Source organism: Mercenaria mercenaria, chromosome 15, assembly GCF_021730395.1.
Source record: "Mercenaria mercenaria strain notata chromosome 15, MADL_Memer_1, whole genome shotgun sequence".
Taxonomy (NCBI): Eukaryota; Metazoa; Mollusca; class Bivalvia; order Venerida; family Veneridae; genus Mercenaria; species Mercenaria mercenaria.
In genome coordinates, this window is record NC_069375.1 from 39,363,442 (window position 1) to 39,380,809 (window position 17,368).

General features: G+C 36.5%; 1 protein-coding gene across 1 annotated transcript in view; it reads right to left on the reverse strand.

Annotated features, from left to right (window-relative positions):
* Positions 1-637: 637 nt before the first annotated feature.
* LOC128548763 (uncharacterized) overlaps positions 638-17,368 on the reverse strand; it is a 111,127-nt gene continuing 94,396 nt past the window's right edge. Inside the window, exons 10-13 of the mRNA XM_053524195.1 lie at positions 7,260-7,499; positions 5,661-5,828; positions 5,148-5,327; positions 638-645 (exon numbers count right to left, since the gene is read on the reverse strand). Coding sequence (XP_053380170.1) covers positions 638-645; positions 5,148-5,327; positions 5,661-5,828; positions 7,260-7,499 — 596 coding nt within the window. The remainder of the gene's footprint in view (positions 646-5,147; positions 5,328-5,660; positions 5,829-7,259; positions 7,500-17,368) is intronic.

Consider the following 17,368-nt stretch of genomic DNA (forward strand, 5'->3'; position numbering starts at 1 on the left):
TTTCGCTGGTTATGCCTCTTTGGTCCACTCGAATGTAGTCCATATCAGTATATAGTGCCATTTTGCCGCCTAGTAAAAGTCATTTTCATGCCGGATATAGGTTTTATTATAATTAAGTGTACAAAAAAATGTCTGTGGATGATTTTAAGCTACGTTATATTCATCCAAGTTTGTGTCGAAGCTGCTGGGTAAAATGGAAGTAAAACAAGTTACTTTCTAATGACTACTTACGCAATATTAGAGTTTTTATCACATGCCTCAGTCAAGTGACCTTGGTTTCACTCCGTTATGGCACACCCCATTATTTTTGCTTTATTTATTGATTACCTATAAACAGGCATTCAAGAGAAGGGCATTCTCAAAAGAATTGAAAGGGTGGAAATGCTGATAGAGACGTTATATATTGTTATTTTTACATTGAAAATAGTAGTGGAGAAATGTAGTACCTTCTAACCCATAATGATAAAATCGCACTTCGTGAAAATTGCTTCAATGAATTGAGATTTTTCCGGAAAGTTGACTAAATCCTGATTCCCACACCTCTGTTTCGCACCAGGGACTTTATAACAGAAATTGACGGTTTTTCGAGCACTTACAGCTGTCCCTCGACAACAATTAATAGAAATAAGAAATCATTCTAAAAACCTGAAATTTTGCAAAACTGTTGACAATTGACTTATGTACAATAATTTATTGCAACCAAATGATTCTAAAACCCTTGAAATTTCTTATATTTACGACTGTAGTAAATCGCCGAATATGCGTCTGGGAGCCGATTATACCGTGATGCCATTTGCCATTCGCCGCGTTTGCTTAAGAATAATAATGGCACGCTTTTCCAATTTCTTTCTAGAATTTATCTTTAAAACTGCAATTATTTTTCCATCAAGCTGGAAACCTCTCTTGAGGGCCTTTTAAGTGATAAATAACTTTGAGCAACCGGATAGCGTTCTTTCTTTACTACAAAGAAACACTTTCTCGCCAATATGTGCGCCTTGTTAGCTTCCAGTGAAGGTTTTAGAATCCACCGTGTGAACGTTTACTCACGTTACCGTAAAACTCGATTTTCGAGCATGCCCTTCGGGCCTTCCCTTCAAACTCTGTTAAATACGAAATTTAATATTTCCTTCTGTCACGTCCTATGTTTCTTTATGAGGCGTTGTCAGTTTCGTTTTAGCGCGCTCACCAAAACAACACACCAAACATTAAAACATAGTTTATGGGGTGTTGGCGTATGCGCCAGAACGACACAAAGAAACGTGCTACATAAACCGCGCCCAAGCCAACTCAACTTAAGGAAATTTCCTAAATCAGCCACCACAGATAAACCAATAGTTGCCTTTACACCTGACGACATGCTAGCTGAAGTTATTAGGTAAATAAGAATTACAAAGCACGGACAATATTTGAAGACTAGTTTCAAATATTATAATCAACGAAATGAAAAGTATGCAAAAGACAAGACTACGTATTAAATAAAAAAGTACAGTTGACATTTTCGCGGCAATGTTTTTCGCATGTATTAATCATGTTTTTATAAGTGGAATATCGATGGCAATTTCAAAGTCACCACTGTAAAATTATATTTTCTTTATTTGTTTTACAATAATGTTGATCAAAATGCCCGCCAATATCTGTCTTTTTGATAGACCGCGACAGATTAACAAACGATCATATAAATAGTAGAATAATAAGATGGCGATAATGTCATCCAATTTTCCAGTCTATCTACCCTAAAATCATTCTATCACTGCCCACAAGCCTACTATTGCTTCGCAACTCTGTAATTATATTATCCTATCATTGCTATCCTACTTTTGTGCTTTGGTTGTAGGGTGATGGGCGATAGTAAGATATGAAAAAGACATGATTCCATAATAATTTTTACAGTAATAACAATGGTGGTAAACGCGCAGTCCAATTCCCGCTGGTGGAATACGCTTAAAATGGGTTGCGCGACTTCCGGAGATGGTGTTGCACATCAAAATATACAATATCGAGGTAGGTGGGGGTTTTGTTTTCGTTGATAATGACACATTTACGAATGTATTCGAAATAAGCAAAATGCTATTCGACAAAAAAGTGACTAAATATCATATGTGCGTAATTTAAGAATCGGCTCTGTTATCACGAAAACTCTGCTGGCACGAACAGTCGAAAATGTATGGAATCATGAAAAATACCACTTTCCTAACTCGTTTCCTTACGTTTTGGAAATGTGTCACTTCTAAGGATCTCACACGTGTAATACAATCATGAATATTACATATACTTGAATAGAATTGGCAAAAAAAACAGGAATGGGATTGCGCCTCGGGCATAGACTTGCTCGTATACATTATATAGTCAAATAGACATTTTTCAATCCCAATAGGTTTTACGCTGTCATTTTTCTTGCCTTTATTTATTTATTTATTTTGTCAAGAAAACTCATTTGTAGCCAGTGTCCTTTTGCAGTTTACGGCCAATGCTAGGCTGAAAGTACACATAAAGATCATCTATTGAACGACGAAAGACAAACGTTCCCTATGCCGTGTTTACAACGAGATACAATCAACGCAGGCAGCAGTGTAAAAGTTGACTCAAGGAGTCGTAATCGACACAACAGCAAGAAACATGATATTGGTTTTTTTTGGGTTAGGCGCCGTTTTCAACTGTATCTCAGTTATGTTTGGGTGCGTAGTTTACCTAACCAGAGGTTCGGCAGTCGTAGTAACATGTTTTCCTTAAATTTGAACTTCTCCTCATGAATCAAAGGTGGATGATGAATGATATGATGTCTCTAATCACAGCTAAAACTATATGCCTCGCCTGAGGATCGAACTCACACGACCGTGCAATACGTAGATATGCGCTGTCCCTGTTATTGCTGTTACTATAAGCGCGACCTGTGTAGAAACAATTCAGCAGAAAAGACATCTGGATTTTTGCATCAACAATACTCGACATAAAAATGTCCAGAAATGTAGAGAATCTTCACTAACTGCACTCCCTAACCATGGAATATCAGATTTGTGAAAATGCAGTCAATGGCATTTGGTCAATATTAGTACGGAATTGAAGTTTGACTTAAAAAAGTTTGACAATATAATGTATACGAGCAACTCCATTCCCGGGGCGCAACGGTTACCCATTCCCGATGATTTTTTGTCAATTACACCCCCATAAACACGATTTGGAGCAAACAAATATGGTATTTGCTACAGTTGATTTATCATTAGAAGCATCAGATGTCCTCAGATAAGGCGCATGAGATCAGAAACTGGCATTTTTGTCGATTTCAAACTTTTTTCACGCTTCGTGTCGCCAGAGATTTTGTGATGTTATGACCGAATCATAAATTAATATTACTTAACCTACCTGAATTTTGTCATTTTTACGCGAAAAACTATCACCGGACGTCGCGCAACCCATTTAAAGCGTATTCCCAGCAGGAATTAGATTACGCGTTTACCACCCGTGAATAAAGTATTTTGGTATTGATATTTTGTCAGCTATAAATTGTGTTCAATCATTTCTTAAATTTCGAACCAAACTTTAAAAAGGTTTTCTCGTCTGAACACAGGAGGCTGGCAAAGACTTTTGCAATAAATGAATATTTATTAGATGTCTGTAATTTTTCAACGTATTTTAATGTTCTGCATATAATGAAACTACAGTGGTAAGTTAAATACTGTTAAAATATTACCAGAATAGTTGCAAGCTTGGAAAAAAATCACTTTTGCTTCCATCAATTAGAGCATTTGATGACACATATGCCGTGTTTTACTTACAACGAACTTATGAATTAAGGATTTAGTACTTAAGTGTATATAGCAACATAGATTAAGTTAATAACCATAAAACTTTCAAATATTACACTAGATGTAAGACAACATCACAGTATGACCGATGGTTTGAAAACAAGTACAAAAAATGTATATCCTTCTTTTTTATTTTTTTCTGAACTTCAAGCTTTCGTTAGTATGTTTCTTGTGGTCGTTCAACGACAGTACAATTGCATCAGTCAGAAACGATCGTGGCGGTGAGAATGTCACGACCTAACAGTCATTCAAAAGCTTCTACAAATAAAATACAATCTTGTGCGTGTAATCTATAATAAATACTTAAAATTTATCAGGCCTATGCTTACCTTGCAAATCTTTATCGAATGTAAAAATAACCCAAACAACAAAACGTTCCGATGGTAACAAAAAAGCTAAATGAACAATATTTAAACAAAGTCAAATTACGATCGCAAGGCGCATGCCAGGTAAAAGAGGCTTTTGTAAATTATTAGTGTTTGTTATAACGTACATGCACATGGTTCTATTTTATTTGTAGAAGCTATTGTATGGCTGTTTAGTCGTGACTGTCGCGTCGCCACGAACGTTTCTGACTTTGTCAAATTTTGTCAGTTTTTAGAAACTTTTTTCTCAGAAATGAACAATAACATAGATGTTGTTCGCATGCAGATATCAGGCCATATCTGTTTTGGTTGAAAAATGAGAGAGAATGGAACAAACGGCGTCGTCAAATGCAGCACTGCCGAATTGAAAGCTTTATTTAATTAATATGTAGTAAATGGGTGCTGGATTTCCTATTGCGTCCTGGACTGTCTATTGATTTATTGTCACATAATACATCATTATTGACCAAACAAATGTGCCGAATGCCTACGAAGTCAACTAAATAAAATGATAAAATGTGAAGAAAATGAAAACGTGAATTTCATAATTGCATACTAGCACTTATTAGTCATTAATCAACTACATAAAATGATCAAATGACGACAAAATGTGAAGAAAATGAAAATGTGAATAGATACAAGGGCCACAATGACACTCTAATCGCCTGACAACTCGTTCTGTAGATTCTCATAACATTTAAATTTAGCTCAATATATGCCTGTATGGAGACAAAACGTGGAGAAAATATGCGCACCTCCTCTTAAGCGTGAAGTATCTTATGAATTTCCGCTGAATTCCAGGCAGTGGTTGCTTAGAAATACTCCTGACTATGATGGCGCTATAGTTTACTTATGTTGAATAATAAAAAAAAATAACTCGGTGAAGAATCATCTAAATCTTTTTCAACTAATAATCTAAAAACTACACAGAAAGGTCTTTGACGAAGCCATTTTTTATAAATAACGTTATCTGCTTTACCTTTATTTATTCTTTCACAATGAAGCTCATCAGATGCGTCAATGCAGTCTATAACACCATCACATTTAGACAAAATGGATATCCATTCCATGCTTTCGCAACGATAGTATGACCCTTTGACTAGCCGTGAAGGTAGACGGTCTATTACGTTTGATTGGTTTGTGTTTATAAGACGATGACCTAAAGTTATAAAAGTGAACTGATCTTTCATTGACGTTATTTACAGGGTCATATTCTAAACTCCATGCCGTGTATAATGTTCTGTTTACTTGAATAAAGCGATAAATAATACTCGTACTATTATCTGTTTCACCATAAACGTATTTTTAGTTTGAACCATATTTGTCTCCTTTGAAGGCGTTTTGTTATAAAGATACTCTTCGGAAAATACTCTCGCTTCTAAAACATTGTTTAAAATACAATATCAATTGCATAACCATTTCTAGTTATACATTTATTAATCTATATTTCATTAACTGATCTCATTTAGTTTGTATATATTGCTCGACGAACCTTTTGCCTTGTAAAAACATGAAATTTCATCCGAGGTACCATTACAGTAAAACGACCAGTCACATTGTTTAAGCAAAGATATTTTTGACCCGTTGCGGCATACAAATGGAAGGCTATCAATGTTTCGATTGTTTCCAGAATGTATTTCTTCTAAAGGTGGTTCATTGACTGAAAAATACAAAAAAAAATGCATTATTTTCATTCACTAAAGTGTTTGAAACAGAGTCCAATGAAACACGTAAACTGTTTCTACTTTTCTTTACCTTCGTTTGATCCTTAGTCACAATAATAATAATATCATATTAGGTGAAATAATACTATTCTGAAGAACCTTAAATACGAGGGTCCTGCAAAAGGTTCTGTCATTGGGTTCGGATTACTTAAGTGCTACGTTTTATCAAAATTATTTTTATGAGAAACCTTCAAAGTATTTCCCCTTTACTGAAACACATTTTTGTAACTTTTTTTACCCAATCGCGAATAGCAGATAAATAGTCTTCTTTTGATATCTGTTTGAGACACTGATAAATGGTTCTGCCAAGAGAACTTCCGGACTTATATTTCTTTCCAGAAAGCATGTCTTAAGCCTTGGAAATAAAAAATTGTCACAGGGACTCAAGTCAGGTGAATAAGGTGGATGGTTTACAACTTCCACCTTTTCAGAAGCCAAAAAAGCTTGGACGTTTCTTATTGTAAAACTTTGTCACTTTCTTCAGTACAAAGTACTTGTAGAATCGTCAGTGGCTGTATGACCAGATGAACAAGGCACTTGAACGACTGGCCCACTAGAATTGAAGATATTGCGTACAACATATTTTTCGAACTTATGGTTCTCTTGAAATACAGGGGCGTTTTGGATCTTTTCGCTTCCATTGCTTTTTATTAGCCCTTCTCTGTGGCTCAAACATGTGCATTTCACCTGTTAGCAAGTTAGAAATAACCCGATTATGACAGCCTTTGTATGTTTTCAGTAGTTCCCGGGCAATTTAAGGTGTTATTTTATTTTGCTCCTCAGTGAGCAAATGATCTTGCACAGACAAACGCGCATCCTGTTCGACTACAGCTTTTACAGCAGCTGTATTTCCCTTGGTAAAGAGGTTTTAGGCCTACCGGAAAGGGTATCATCTTCGTCAGATAATTTCCCAACTTTAAAATGCTTCAACCCACCTAAAAACCGTGCGCATTGAAATGGCCTGAGGTCCATATATACCACACAATTCATCAAATATCTGCTTTGAATCTATATCAAGCCTAATGCGTCATTTAATATAGCTACAAATTTCAGTCTTTTCGTCCATTTTACAATATGACAAGTAAATTGGTCAGTGTATATGACTGCATGTATCTCAATTTGAAATAACTCGGCCGTTTGAAAAGCAATTTGCACGAATTAACGGATATCGTTAGCTACTGGATATACCATTCAAGTGCAATGAAGCGTTTTAAAAATACCTACGATAAAACTACGGAAGCCTATTAGTGACAGAATTTTTTGCAGGACCCTCGTACGATACTAGCAAATTGTGTTGATAATTTCTCTTAACGGAAAATAAAGCCTAAATCATTGTTTTATAGTACGTGATAGGTAAGGAAACTCACGTTGAAACAGACAAGGTTCCCATATATTGTTAAGGCCTTCGATATAACATCCAAATATCCCCGAAAGAGGTGGATTAAGGCAGTAGTTTGAACTGCTATATAGAGTGTCTTGATCATAAAACCTTGTCTCGAAATCCTGCTTAGCCGCTTCTGTTAGCATGTTCCATCTTTGACAGACGTTTCCAGAATACGTTACGTTGATCGGCGGCAGACGATTGTCGTCACAGTTTTGAACGTACTCTAATTAATGCAATAACAAAAAGTATTTAGTTTGTTTGATTCATTTATGAATACTTTGCAATTTTCAGCTGCAGTTTAAGTTGACAAAGATTGGTGCTATACGCAAATTATTAGAATTTCTATGACTGTCAGAAATAGGTAGGTATCAAAAACGCTGTGCAAAGTCACAGTGATGTCACAGGTACAATTTTCTTTCTCGAATTCAAAATGTGCGACGATCAAATACCTTATATCAAATAAATATCAGACGCAAGTGATGTATTTTGTTTCAGTGAATATGCATCATTGATATTTTCCAGCTTAGTCAGTTCATGTGCCGTTCCTTGCGTCGTCGAGATATTAAAGTTATTCATATTCAATTTCTTTGATTATAGTTCTAGTTTAATGGCAGTAATTGCAGACATATTGCATGGATTGTACAATAATTACACATGTTTATGAGAGTGTATTCCCTTGCTCAAAAAATAACCATGCACAGTATTACAGATGTTTTATGATGTTTTAATTTCTTAATTCCTCATAAGGTAAGTGTTTGTGTTTTTTTTAAATGATATTTTATGCCGAGACGTGCGATGTATAAATTCCGTATGTAGTATCTACCAGAATAGCCAGTTCAGTGCATCAACTTAAAAATGATACTTTTATGCCAAGACGTGCGATGTTCAAATTCCGTATGTAGTACATGCAATGAATTCCCAGTCCAATACTACCACTTTATATTTCCCGCAGTAGCGTACTATGACGGGCGTTCTTGGGCGTTTATTCCCCGTGTGGAATTGAGTCGAGTCATATCACGTCGCTCGAGTAAAACGCTCTAACACCGGGAACCGGATGTGGAGTTTTACGGCGCTTGTTTACACTATCGACGGGGGTAAACCAACATTTCTACAAAAGTAATGTAATTTCTTCATTCAAATAATATTTTATTTGGTCATAAATTTATTCTATCATATTGTTCTCGCATTGTTCAGGGTCCTCTCGATTAGGTGGTGGTGTGAAATTTTGATCCGAGAACAATGTTCTTTGGCCTTGTTCGTGTCGTTAGGGCGATTCTATCTTGGGTCGGACACAGAAGAACAAGAAGAACGAAGCGCCCAAGTCGCCCATGATAAGTCTATATCTGCATGTAGTTCTCGTGTGGATATCGGTGTGTAACATTATCGTATTCGCATTAACCGTTAATAAATAGGCTATAGTATTTATTTTTAATCATCGGTATTCAAGAAATTACTAGAAATGTTAAAGACCACCCACGACCTAGTGACCTACTTTTTCCTCCCACATGAACTTGGTGCAAATAATTCTGGTAATACTGGTATAATACAACTATTCTACAAGATGACAGGAGGACAATTTAGGCCCTGTTTTTCACAACTTCATCAGTCTGCAAACATATTCAGTCATTCTCTTCTCAGAATAGTTTTATAAACATAGAATAATAACTATCTTACACTGTAGAAACAAAGTGTTGTCTAAACTCACCTTAATACATGAAGTACCGTGCATATTACTACATTAATTTAATAAGATATTTAGACATTAAATACATTGTCTTAGCCTTATATATTTCACTGTCAAAGTGTAACTAGACACTTGTTATTTCTCATTTTCTCCATGCAAAAATAGTATAATAACCATCATGGAAATACAAAAGATTACAGTTATTTTGTGGTGCGTCTTTAAAATAACTTGATTAACAGCCACTACTGACCTTGACATTTTATAGAGAAAAATAAACAAGTATATATAACTCTCAAAATATACTAAGTATTTAAAATTGAACCTCAAACAAGAGTGACAAACGCCCCCGAAGTGTGCCCAAGAATGCTACAGTTGTCTGCGCAAAATATGCCAGAATAGTTTAGGTATGAATCATTTTGTGACCAGATAAAAAAAGTTCTCCGAAGGTAACCTTGATCTTGAAGCTAGGCGTCTGGGTCTTTAGCATGACACACAAACTCATAATAGGGAAGAATTGTGACAAGTAATTTTAGCATCCTTTGATGAATGGCAGAGTTATTGACCGGACAAGAAACATACAATGTTAACCTTTGACTTCTAAGTGTGACCTTGACCTTGAAGCTTGGGGTCTTGGCTTTGCGTCTGACAGGTTATCTCAATATAGGGAACGTTTATGCCCAGTAATTTTAAAATCTCTTCATCGGTGGAAGAGTTATGGAACGGACAAGAAACAGACCATGTTAACATTTAACCTCTAAACGTGACCTTGACCTTAAAGTTAGTGGTCTGGTTGTTTTGCATGACACGTTTTCTCGTTATGGGGAATATTTATGCCAAGTAATTTTGAAATTCTTTGATGAATGGCAGAGTTATGAACCGGACATGAAACAGACCCTATTAACCTTTTACTTGACTTTTAAGTGTGACCTTGATCTTGGAGCTAGGGGTCTTGGTCTTGCGCGTGACACATTGTCTCATTATGGTAAACATTTATTGCAAGTTGTTTCAAAATCCCTTCATGGATGACAGAGTTATATACCGGACACGGAAAAGATCCTATTAACATTTGACTTCGTAATATGACCTTGACCTTTGAGCTAGGGTTCTGGGTCTTGCGCATGACACATTGTCTAATTATGGTTAACATGTGAAGATGTGAAGTTATGGACCGTGCACAAAAAACAGACCCTGTTAACATTTGAACGCTAAGTATGACCTTGACCTTGGAGTTAGGGGTCAGGGTCTTGCGCATGACACGTCGTCTTATTATGATAAACATTTATGCTAAGTAATTTCAAAATCCCTTGATGAATGGCAAATATACGAACCGGACACGAAATAGACCCTATTAACGTTTGACTTCTAAATGTGACATTGACCTTGTAGCTAGGGGTCTGGGTCTTATGCATGAAACGTCGTCTCATTAAGGTAAGTATGTATGCCAAGCTATGTCAAAATCCCTTCATTGATGGCAGAGTAACAGCCCGAACAAGAATTTGCAAAGTTACGGTCGAACGGACGGTCAGAGCGATTTTATTATGCCCACCTTCGGAGGCATAAACGTCAAAGAACTTACTGTAGTGTAAAAAAACCTTTTTTGCTGAAACATCGTTTAAAGATGTAAGGGAGTTATTGATAGATAAATAAAAACCTAAAATTATCAAATGTTTTTGTTAAAATTCACGAAATAGATATATGCTTAATAACTTAATAATAACATAATATATTAAGCCGCATCAGCTCTAGCTGGTTTAATTTGTGCACTAGACAGAAGTGTACATGTATTTACAATTATGCTTTGCACGGAATGTCACGGGTCAGAAGGGGTAGGTAGACTGGCTGTACTCATCACTATAACCCGGCGCTGAGTTAACAAACTGTAGGAAATCTAAAGTGATAGTATATTCATGTCATGATCTACCAGAATAGCAAGTTCAGTGCATCAACTTAAAACTGATAATTTTTATGCCGGGACGTGCGATGTTCAAATTCCGTATGTAGTATCTACCAGAATAGCCAGTTCAGTGCATCAACTTGTCAACATATGCCATAGTTGATTTTGATATATTTGCGTTGGAATGTTTTCTGAACAAAACATATATTACCCTGTCCTGCTTGAGACGGCAAAGGTAAATAATTATTGCCTTTAAGCATCAGACAGATAATATCTAAAAGTATATCCTGGACAATTTTGAATGCGATATATTGCTACATGAAATTATCACAAGAAATGTTTCATTTCATATATTTTAGCTCACCACTCGTAGCTAAAATATCCATTCGAAGAAATGAAAAGTCTATACGTTTCAAAGGTTTCAAATAAACAAACTATTTATCAGAACTGAAAACAATTTAACCAAATGATACACCGATGATTTCGAAGTGTTTTGTCTGTATTTTGTTTTGTTGTTGATGGGGAAAATGACACGAAGGAGCCTTATTTATACTAATTTAACACTTACTAATAATATACTATTCCAACAGAAATGATTCCTTTCGAAAAAAGCAACTGTTAAGCTTCTATGATAATTGTAAGAATTTTAAACCAACTAATGAAGTGACACATCTTAGATATTGTAAATGTTAAATCTACTCGGCATTGCTACATTGTAATAGCAATATATTCGATACTGGACTGACTATATATTTTGTTACAAAAAACCCCCATAAACGTTACGTTCTTATGCAACAAAACATGAAAAAGTCTAACAAAGGTTAGAATCATAGGACTGTTTGACACAAAAGTGCAAAACTAGGTGGAACATCAGTTTCCAGAAAAGTACTAGATGCAATCTTAATCAACAATCACAGACGGTGTTACTTACATCAAAATGATGATGATCAACATGTACCCGTTAACATCACTGGAAAATCAAGATTTGGGATGATTTTATCTACAACTGCTGACTACTGTCTGTTTTATTAAGATAGTGCAGAAACAGCATGTTCACTCCCTTACTAGATTGGCTGCTCATAATTTCCAATCACTTCACTTATCAGCAAATTAACTTTGCAATGTTTCCATCAGTGGCGGAGCAGGAAGGTAGGGTCTGTCAGTTTTGGTCACGAGTATTTTATATATCTAGTAAATTGCTTCGGATTATTTGATTAATAGGTACTAAATTTTAGACAAATTCATCATAATTGATCAAATGAATCAAGCAGGTTCAGTTCATGGTTGGTATATCTTCTTTTTTCTTTTGCTTAAGATGCGCAAATAAGTTTGAAAACCAGATCCAGATACAACGGATCCGGAAGGGATTCTTTTAGCTTTTAGCTTTTTTTTTTAAGTTTTATGTGCTATGTGTGAAGCATGATATATTATTTCTCGAAAGAGCCATGAATGACATATATGTTGATGAAAGACACGAACTAAAGAGTATCAGACTGGAATAACCAGTAAATAGCGTCGTATACTCCCGCAACTAGGAAATATTCGCCAACCATGAACTGCTCTGGGATATTATGTACTGTAAACTTCTATTTTAACGCATGCAAAACAAGATTTTGTTGTTGTTGTTTGATACTAGTAGTATAAAGATTTAAGATAAAGCTGGTCTAGGTTAAAATTTCTTCTCCATAACCAATTTTAGATTTATCTTTTAAGCAGTGCCCCATTTCATCTATGTATACTGTCTTTCATAAAATGTAAGCTTGCAAAAAAATTGGACGAATGTAATACTAAAACACTCTAATTGTTTTTATTTTTCAACAGCCTCAAGATGGATGTTCTCTCAAGCGGTAAACCGAATTGATGAGACCTTGAAATGCTTACTGGTGTTGTCGATACAATAAAAATGAATTTGTGTAATAAAGTTGTCTAAACAATCTTGGATGTCTTTTTTTTCTTTTAAAGAACTCCGCTATCTTGATTTCATCATCATATTATGTTTGGTGTCTAAATTTGTTGCATTAAACTGATTTTAACTTAATGATTATTAGAGTGTTTAAATACACCTTCTAATTCTTAGTATTTATTTCAGATTTTGTTATCTGATTTGAACAGTCCTGAAGTCAAGAAAATCATTAAAAACCATTTCTTTGATATCATATTGTGGCTCATTTCGTGTAGTTCTTACAGCATGTGTCCACTGTGGAGTGTTGTGTACAGGAATGTTCTTGACTTAGGTTTCAATACCTGCATACATAATATCAGCTTCAATTGAGTTTGACCTTTAAGTACCTGTTTCTTAATAGACCTGAGGCCAGGTGTTTTCATACAGTACTGTAATGTTTTTATATATTCATTAAACAACACTGCTATAGTTTTATACCTTTATTTTCTACTCTCGCTGTGCGACTAATATCATAAGGCAGGAAAGCATAAGGTCTATAAATATGCAATATGATACAACAACTACGATAGCACTGAACACTTTTATTTATCTAAAGAAATTGCAAATCAGTGTATATGTAAAACATGTTAATAAATGTTGAAAGTAAAAACACGCAAATATTAGGAGTTTACTGTTGCTGTAAGTCAATGATTCAACGTTTCATGAAACAATGTTAATTCGTTTATCAGCCAGTTTATCTCAGCATTATATTTACTCCAATTATTCGCTAAACCCAGTGTCTACTTCAAGTCAAATAATCTGTGTGTGTGGCTTGGGGACCATAAGCCGCTTTTCTTGGAATTACACGCTAGTGTATCGTTGAAGGGTCCATGTGCACCGCCTTATGAACACATCTGCGGCTGTCTCTAAATTGTTTTTTTTTTTTTGTACTTGTAGCATGTATAAATGTTGAATTCTTCTGTTCACCCCGTGGCTACAGGGCGTGGACGGTAGCATATATTTCCACTACCGTCCATGAACAGGCTCAATCAAACCGTGCATGCAACATTTTCGTTTTTGTCGTGTTGAGCGACCTGTGGAGTTTCCTCTGTCTATTTAATTATCACAGCAGCGTTGTTTGTGCCGTGTGGCGGCCGTAAATAGTCTCCCTGAATATTCAGTCAGGGCTGCTATATTTTGATCTTCTCAGATCGTTCAGTACGACTTTTATGTCGTGTTATTGGTACTGTTTAGTTTCTCAGCTTGAACATTTCGGCCTGGATGGTTCCAATCCTCTCGCTTTCATAGCTTTGGGTATCGTATAATCATCCCTTAGATATGGTGCCTGCTTTTTAATTGTCTTTTGGCAGTTCCTGTGATATGCAGGCTCCATAACCTCAGATCCCCTTTCTTAATTCCAGTTTGTTTAGTTCTGCCTATTGTTTTCTCGTTTTGGACAAACCCATTACTCTAACTGGGGACCATACGCCGCTCTTTATGGCATTACACGCTAGTGTATCATTGAAAGGGTCATGTGCACCGCCGTATGAACACATCTGCGGATGTCTCTAAATTGTTTTTGACCTGTAGCATGTGTAAATGTTAGTCCTGCTCAACCCGAGGCTAGATGGCGTGCACGGTAGCATGCATTTTCACTACCGTCCATGAACAGGCTCAATTGTTTTTGTTGTGGTCGCTCCACTTTGTCTATTGTTTTATCACAGCAGCGTTGTTTGTACCGTATGACGACCGTAAAAAGTCTCTCCGTACATTCAATCAGGGCTCTTCTCAGATCGTTCAGCACGAGTTTTATGTCGTGTAATTAGTACTGTTTAATTTCGGCCTGGGTGGTTCAAATACTCCCGTTTTCATAGCTTTGGTTATTGTAAATCACCCCTTGGATATGGTGCCTGCTTTTTAATTTTGTCTTTTGGCAGTTTCTGTGATATGCAGGCTCCATAACCTCAGACCCCTTTTCTAAATTCCTGTTAGTTTAGTTCTGCCCATTGTTTTCTCGTTTAGGGCAATCCCATTATTTTAACTCTGGTCCATACGCCGCTTTTCATCGAATTACACGCTAGTGTATTGTTGAAGGGTTCATTTGCACCGCCATATGAACACATATGCGGATGTCTCTCAATTGGTTTTTGTACTTGTAGCATGTATAAATGTTGAGTTCTTCTGTTCAACCCGGGGCTGGAGGGCGTGGACGGTAGCATATATTTCCACTACCGTCCATGAACAGGCTTAATCAAACCGTGCATGCAACATTTTCGTTTTTGTCGTGTTGAGCGACCTGTGGAGTTTCCACTGTCTATTTAATTATCACAGCGGCGTTGTTTGTGCCGTGTGGCGGCCGTAAATAGTCTCCCTGAATATTCAATCAGGGCAGCTATATTTTGATCTTCTCAGAACGTTCAGTACGACTTTTATGTCGTGTTATTGGTACTGTTTAGTTTCTCAGCTTGAACATTTCGGCCTGGATGGTTCCAATCCTCTCGCTTTCATAGCTTTGGGTATCGTATAATGTGTCTTTTGGCAGTTCCTGTGATATGCAGACTCCATAACCTCAGATCCCCTTTCTTAATTCCAGTTTGTTTAGTTCTGCCTATTGTTTTCTCGTTTAGGGCAAACCCATTACTCTAACTGGGGACCATACGCCGCTCTTTATGGAATTACACGTTAGTGTATCATTGAAAGGGCCATGTGCACCGCCGTATGAACACATCTGCGGATGTCTCTAAATTGTTTTTGACCTGTAGCATGTGTAAATTTTAGTCCTGCTCAACCCGAGGCTAGCGGGCGTGCACGATAGCATGCATTTTCACTACCGTCCATGAACAGGCTCAATTGTTTTTGTTGTGGTGAGCGACCTGTGGAGTTTCCACTTTGTCTATTGTTTTATCACAGCAGCGTTGTTTGTACCGTATGACGACCGTAAAAAGTCTCTCCGTACATTCAATCAGGGCTCTCCTCAGATCGTCCAGCACGAGTTTTATGTCGTGTTATTAGTACTGTTTAATTTCGGCCTGGGTGGTTCAAATACTCCCGTTTTCATAGCTTTGGTTATTGTACAATCACCCCTTGGATATGGTACCTGCTTTTTAATTTTGTCTTTTGGCAGATTCTGTGATATGCAGGCTCCATAACTTCAGACCCCCTTTCTAAATTCCTGTTAGTTTAGTTCTGCCCATTGTTTTCTCGTTCCTATTATTTTAACTCTAGTCCATACGCCGCTTTTCATGGAATTACACGCTACTGTATTGTTGAAGGGTTCATTTGCACCGCCATATGAACACATATGCGGATGTCTCTAAATTGGTTTTTGTACTTGTAAGATATGTAAATACTGAGTTCTGCTCAACCCGGGGCTAGAGGGCTTGGACGGTAGCATGCATTTCCACTATCGTCCATGAACAGGCTCATTCAAATCTAGGCTGCAACATTTTCGTTTTTGTCGTGGTGAGCGTGTGGAGTTCCACTTAGTCTATTTTTGTTTCATTAATGTGATTTTTTTAATTAGCTTGAACTAATGTCAAGATATCAACACATAACTACTTGCTTTATAGATGTAATCACATTATGGAGACGATTATACTTCGTTCACACGCACTTTAATCACAGAAACTTGAATATATTTCACACAGTTAATCACGGTATCGCACAGATGTCCTTATTTCCCTCCTAGGGCGGTCTTTTGAACTAGTATATTCTTTCTGTTTGTTTTGCTGACTTATATTCTCGTATTTTCCGAGCGGTTTAAAATGTGATATATCCCGTGTCACAAGTTTTCCCTGATGTTTTACTTACTCATTGATCCCTTTTTCAGTACAATCAATAATGCCTGGTTTATAACTAAATGGTGTTGATAGTTTGTTTTCCTTTTTTGCTTTATCAGAACTTTATCACCAACACATAACTGAAGATATCGTGAATTTCGCATTTTGTCTGCGTAGTTTTTGTTCTTTTTTCAAATTTGTATCCGGTTCCGAACATAATTATGTGTCTTTACATGTGGGTTTGAATTCTGTTTGTCTTAAAGTTCCTTCCAAGGATAAGCTGAGCAGGTGAAACAGCGGTCGAACTGTGGGACGGGGTGCGATAGTTACGTAAAAATGTTTTAAGTTCCTTTTTTATATTACGCCCTTGAATATGCGCTGATTTGACAGTTTTTGACAGAATTTCCATAAAACGTTCTGCTATTCCGTTTGCTTCTGGATGTATGTGCGTGTTCCTTATATTTGAAACCGATTTCGACTGAAAATCTTGCAAATTTTTCACAGTGAAAAGGTGGTCCATTGCCCGTTCTCAAAATTGATTGCGCGCCAAAAATTGAGAAGATGTAACTTGGTCGTGAAATAACTGTCTTTGCGACAATGCTATGTATCACTTCCATGAACGGGTGTCTGTCGTAAGCATCAATCACGACCATTAGGTATTTATGTGATGACAACGGGTCCGCGTAAAAGTCTACACTTACTTCGTCCCACACTTCGTAGCTCACATAATTTCATCGGCTCTATAGGATTTTTCGGATGCAGGATAGATAAGGTATACGCTTTTTCACAGTGTTCAACTTTTTCATCAATGTACGGGAACCAAACTTTGTCTCTTAACAATTGTTTCATTTTA